This window comes from Stegastes partitus, unplaced genomic scaffold (genome assembly GCF_000690725.1).
Source record: "Stegastes partitus isolate 25-593 unplaced genomic scaffold, Stegastes_partitus-1.0.2 Scaffold567, whole genome shotgun sequence".
NCBI lineage: Eukaryota > Metazoa > Chordata > Actinopteri > Pomacentridae > Stegastes > Stegastes partitus.
The window spans coordinates 316,838-323,064 of record NW_007578298.1 but is presented as its reverse complement, the minus strand read 5'-3'; the positions used below and the strand labels follow the sequence as shown (position 1 = coordinate 323,064).

The following is a 6,227-nucleotide window of genomic DNA, read 5'->3' as shown; positions in this document are numbered from 1 at the left end:
GTTTCAGCTGTGACCTGCAGCCAGAAGCAGTTCAAACAGTTATTCTCAAAATGGACCGAACATTTAACAGAGCTCTCAAACTTTATCAGAACCATTGTACACACAAAATTGTTGGTACCCCTCAGTTAATGAAAGTAAAACCAACAATGGTCACAGAAATAACTTGAGTCTGACAAAAGTAATAATAAATAAAAATTCAATGAAAATTAAGCAATGAAAATCAGACATTGCTTTTGAACTGTGGTTAAACAGAATTATTGTAAAAATTAAACTCATGAAACAGGTCTGGACAAAAATGATGGTACCCCTAGAAAAGACTGAAAATAATGTGACCATAGGGACATGTTCAATCGAGGTGTGTCCTCTAATTAGCATCATAGGTGTCTACAAACTTGTAATCACTCAGTCGGCCTATTTGTAGGGTTACAAGTAGTCACTGTGCTGTTTGGTGACATGGTGTGTACCACACTAAACATGGACCAGAGGAAGTGAAGGAGAGAGTTGTCTCAGGAGATTAGAAAGAAAATTATAGACAAGCATGTTAAAGGTAAAGGCTATGAGACCATCTCCAAGCAGCTTGATGTTCCTGTGACTACAGTTGCTCATATTATTCAGAAATTTAAGATCCATGGGACTGTAGCCAACCTCCCTGGACGTGGCCACAGGTGGAAAACTGATGACAAATCTAAGAGTAATACGAATGGTAACAAAAGAGCCCAGAACAACCTCTAAAGACATTAAAGGTGAACTCCAACGTCAGGTCAGATCGCACCATCCGTCGTTGTTTGAGCCAAAGTGGACTTCATGGGAGACGACCCAGGAGGACACCATTGTTGAAAACAAATCATAAAAAAGCCAGACTGGAATTTATCAAACTGCATGTTGACAAGCCACAAAGCTTCTGGGAGAATGTCCTATAGACAGACGAGACAAAACTGGAACTTTTTGGCAAGGCACATCAGCTCTATGTTCACAGACGCAACAATGAAGCATATCAAGAAAAGAACATTGTCCCTACTGTGGAACATGGAGGAGGCTCTGTTATGTTCTGGAGCGGCTTTATCTGGCACAGGGTGTCTTGAATCTGTGCAGGGTACAATGAAATCTCAAGGCTATCAAGGTATTCTAGAGAGAAATGTGCTGCCCAGTGTCAGAAAGCTTGGTCTCAGTCGCAGGTCATGGGTCTTGCAACAGGATAATGACCCAAAACACACAGCTAAAAACACCAAAGAATGGCTAAGAGGAAACACTGGACTATTCTGAAGTGGCCTTCTATGAGCCCTGATCTAAACCCTGTTGAACATCTGTGGAAGGACATAAAATATACCATCTAGAGAAGGTAGCCTTCAGCCAACTGGAGCAGTCTGCTCATGAGGAGTGGGCCAGAATACCTGCTGAGACGTGCACACGTCTCACTGACAGTTACAGAAATCGTTTGATTGCAGTGATTGCCTCAAAAGGTTGTGCAACAAACTGTTAAGTTAAGGGTACCATCATTTTTGTCCAGGCCTGTTTCATGAGTTTATATTTTTAAATGATTCTGAAATTGTAATGAATAGAAAACCTTTTTGATTAGTATCAAAGAACTGCTGCAGACGTTATTCTGTAGATAAAAACATCAGATTGGGTTTTTTTGTGTCTGACTTCATGTTAAATTTGGTGCAATGTCTTCACAACAAAGGACTGTGGACTCTTTCATCCAAAGTCCAGCTGAAGTCACACCAAGCTGCTGGACTGCAGCGCTGTTAGCTCTGCTCACATAATGTTTCAGTTTCTTTCCTTCGAAGCTGTAATTTACTTGGCAACTGTAGCTGCATTAAATCATGAATCCTGCTTCATGGCCTTTTATCACCAGCCAAACTGGAATCACACTCAGCCTCAATGTCTCAGGTCCAGAAAGACTCTCGGCAGCACGGGACATGATGAGCAGTTACCTCCTCACCTCGGCCACACAGCACGTGGATCGGAGCCAAAAAATCTCTCGGGTTGACAGGAAATGTGAATGGAGTTTCCACATCAAACAGAGGGCTGAGGAGCGGTGTTTGTGTATTGTGAGGGAGGGAGCGAGGACGTAGGTGAGGGAGAGGAGGGCAGAGCGTCATTCACGCCTGAGTGCCAATCCTGATGTCTTAGAGAGGAGTGTGGACACAGAAGCCCAGCGTTCCTCTGTGTGCACACCTGAGTTTGTGAGGTATAAACTGAAGCATTCACACACACAGGGAAAAGGACACTTTGTGTATTGTGTGTTTTTATGCAGAGGTCAAGAGCAGAGTTTGGCCTTCAGAGCAGGCCAAGGTGTGAGAGGAAGGGAGAAAACAGGACAGTATGTCCGTTTGTTATTTCACATTTTAGAGATATTAGTTCATATTAAAGTCGGTCACAAGTCAAAATCAGCTTTAGTCTTTCAAAAATGAAAAAATGCATGTCAGCTCAAAGCTGTGTTTTCTGTTCCACTTATCACAATCATACCATAATGTCCTTTACAGTTTTTGGCCAATGTGAATCTCCTAAACAGTTTCAGAGCTCCTTGTCTTAGATTCTTTGAGCTTTTCTGGAAAGATGAAGATCATTCTCCCATAATTTGGTGTTTTAGGATGGTGCAAGTCTCCCATATTTGTTTGATTTCACTGTGACCTGGAGAACATGAAGGTGAACGAACCCGCATGTCCTGTACATCTGCATTTGTTACACTCCATTGTGTTTGGCTCTTTCTTTGTTTTTAGACTCATTTTTATAACGCTATAATATGGGCAAGCCATGCTGTTACTTTAGGCTTCACAGTGTAATAATGTTCAAATACACATTTTACATTCCAATGTTAACAATCTGTATCAAGTATTAAAACTTATGACACACAACATGCATTTGTTTGCTAACTGATTGATTCGTAATGCATGAATGAATATTTATGTAAAAACCAGACTTGTGTGAAACAAAATCTCTCTATTATATGTTATATCTTTACATATAACAGAGAGATTGTCTAATACTGCCACCTAGTGGGTTCTTTTCATCTCCAACTCTCTTTGTGCAACAGATACTGGATTACAAATGTGTGTGTTTCTGTGTATTACTCAGGTAGAAGTATTACTACTACACTATGAAAGTACTCCATTACTAGAAAAAGTCCTTCATTCAAACCCACACATCAGAGAAAATAATTTTTTATCAGAAAGATGAATTTAGCTATCAAAACTATAAAACTAAGTATTTCCCCCTACAGAAAATGCACAACCTGAACGCCCTGTGTCTGATACCTACAACAGGCCTTTAAAGTTAAACAAATAATTGTCTTTTTGCATCCTTCCACGTTTCCACAAACCTGACTGGTGAGAGTAACTAATCTGAGGAGTAGCGAGTAACTGTGAAGTATTTAAGTATAAATATAAAGCTGCATAACATGGAGATGGAAACTCAAGTAAAGTAAAAGTACTTGAAATTTGCATTAAAACACTAAACCTGAGTAAATGTACTTAGTTACATTCCACCACTGCATCACAATTTACACATTACCAGCTTTGAAAGGGCCTGATTCCGATTTGTCGTTAGAGTTTCACTCCATGGTAGCATGTGACCTGGTTTCGATCTGATTCGAGTATCGATGTGTTGCTGTTTTGAAGGAACTCATGTGACTCTCTTCAGGAGTTATGATCTTATTGATGCATTGTTGATGTGAGCAGGCGTCAATGGGCACATACTTCACTGCTTATCGAGCCAATTATCAGCACCTGATTTCTGAATCACATGACATTAGAACTACCTGACAAGATGTGTGGCATCAGAAACAAGTACTTTTATCTTCCTGCCTCTGTTATGTATGTAAGTTCACATTCGGTTTGCATTGGCCCCATAGACTTCGTCAGTCTGGCACTCGCCTGGGAACTGCTTTTGCATTGGACTGTGTGTTATCCGGTGTTTTGAAGTCTCGATCGGTGGAAACGCAAGCGACCAGGAAGAAGAAAAAATCGTCACCTCGGCACATTACAGCTGACTGAAGCCTCACACTCCGGCAGCCTCCTCAATACACTTCCAGCGTCCACACACTGCGACTTTTCCCCCCCTCCCTCTTGCGCACCAGGAGGCAGCGCGCAGTGGAGGAGAGGATGTGCCACAGACTGAAGTGTCAGAGAAGCGAGATTGTTGCCTTACCTGCAACGTTACACACGTTTCAATTTAGAATAATTATTGGAAGCACTACAAATGAATAAATCATTCTACCAAGCCCAAACCACATCCATTATTTCCCCATTTTGCCACAAACCTCATTGTTTGTAAGACAAGTCGTTTTCGATTTTCCACATAATCTCAGTGTCCGCAAGTCAGGACAAGCTTCGTCCACTCGTCATCTGAGATCAAACAGACACCTATTAGCCGGACAGCCATTAATAGGTGTGCACCACATCAAAGCCACGCGTTTCTAAAGGTCTGATAACATCCACTGAGAGGGTGGGGCGCAGGGGGACCGTTGTTCTGTGCCTGTCAAGCAAAGTATAAAACCCTCTGCTAAGTTGTCCTGCCTGAACGCATCTGGGACACACTCTGCAAACTCTGCAAGAAAAACATGGCATACGATTTGGATTTTACTAATGTTCCTGGAGTGATGCCGTTTTACTCGGGACAACACTGGCCTGCTGCATGCCTGGACATGAACAACAACAACAACCATTACGCACAGGAGTCCAGCAGAGGTGAATAAATATTACAGCATATATTGATATAAAAGACAAAATTGTGGCTGCTTAAAGGTATGCAGAATTTGTACAGTTTATTTAATTTGGTCTTGTCCTCCATCCTTGTAAGCCACTTGATGCTCTCCCTTCTCCAAATTTGTTTTCATTTCTGCACTCAAGTTGTGGATAATTCTAATTTGGAGACAAGTAAACGTGACAAATAACTAACTCTTGTCCTCCCCCTGTAGTCCATTATGATTCTCCCCACACGATCCACTCGGAGACTCAACGCCGCCGAAAGCGCACGACCTTCAGCAAGGCGCAACTGAACCAGCTGGAGAGGGCCTTCTCTGTCACGCAGTACCCGGACATCAGAATGAAGGAGTCTCTCGCCACTGTAACCGGACTACCGGAGTCTAAGATTCAGGTACAACACGTTCCTTCAGATGCGTAATTTGGAAAACGCCAAATGGTACAATATCTAATCACAATGTATGCTGTCCAACAGGTCTGGTTTCAAAATCGACGCGCCCGCTACTTCAAGAGCAAGAAACCAACTAGAGAGGACCCCAAAGCCTCCACAGACCAACTTCACCTGCAGACCACCTACACTGCGCCATCCAGCCCATCGTGCCCTCAGCAGATCCCGTCTTTCCTTCCTCCTACTCTCAGCCTACCGTCCACACCAGGATACCCTGCTCCAAGTTTACCTCAGACCACCAGACTCTCAACAATCCTGGACAGTCAGTCTACATCCAGCCTCCAAGGAGGCCCACAAGACTACTACCAAGACGTGTTTCCACACAGTGAGCTCGGTGAGTGGGATTTGCCAGAGAGTTTAGAGGCATTCCTCGGAGATCCTCAGGGATCTCAGCCGGTGGGCAGTCGCTGCGCTGCAGCTGCGCCTCTCGGGCCCAAAAAGGGCGGCCACAGCCAGCCAGACCAGCAGGGCTCCACGGACGACCTGTTTGATGTGAACCTCCACGACCTGATGGACGACTTCAGTCTGTCGAATCTTGACATTTCTGCAGCAATGATTAATTATCTCTTGAGCTGACTGATCTAGAATCTAGATAGCTGGAATAAAGTCACCAACACGCTGTAAATGGACTGAGCTGTAGCAGAGTATTTATGCAGAGATTGCATTGAAGAGGAGAAGGAAACTGTATATTAGGATACATTTATTGACAAATTGCAGAGTATCATATAAAATTACAAATACAAACGTTTTTATCACTCACGCCGTTTCCGTGAATTCATTCATAACTGTGGTTGTCGAAGTCGTCATCACGTGGCGCCGTGGCTTAGTTGGTTAAAGCGCCTGTCTAGTAAACAGGAGATCCTGGGTTCGAATCCCAGCGGTGCCTTTTTGTTGGTGATTCCTTTTTCTATATATTACACAAAGTAGAAGCGAACAGTTACAGTTAACTATTACAGCTTTTTTTTTAAACACTTCGCTGCTGTAACATGATGTTGTCACAACACAAAAAAATAAACACTTTTAACTCCTTCCAACCTTCGCAGCAACCTTTACTGCACACGTCTGCTCGAACTAAA

The 6,227-nt window shown here is 42.9% G+C and overlaps 1 protein-coding gene and 1 non-coding gene across 2 annotated transcripts; both read left to right on the top strand.

The window, feature by feature from the left end:
* The first annotated feature begins 4,599 nt into the window (after nt 1–4,599).
* LOC103362306 (homeobox protein SEBOX-like) lies at nt 4,600–5,727 on the top strand. The gene is made up of 3 exons (XM_008288624.1): nt 4,600–4,688; nt 4,919–5,097; nt 5,179–5,727. Exons 1-3 carry the CDS (start codon nt 4,601–4,603, stop codon nt 5,725–5,727), a joined length of 816 nt encoding a protein of 271 aa, XP_008286846.1. The 5' UTR covers nt 4,600.
* Nucleotides 5,728–5,963: 236 nt separating this feature from the next.
* Nucleotides 5,964–6,037, top strand: trnat-agu (transfer RNA threonine (anticodon AGU)). The gene has a single exon. It is a non-coding gene; the product is annotated as a tRNA-Thr (tRNA).
* Nucleotides 6,038–6,227: the final 190 nt, after the last annotated feature.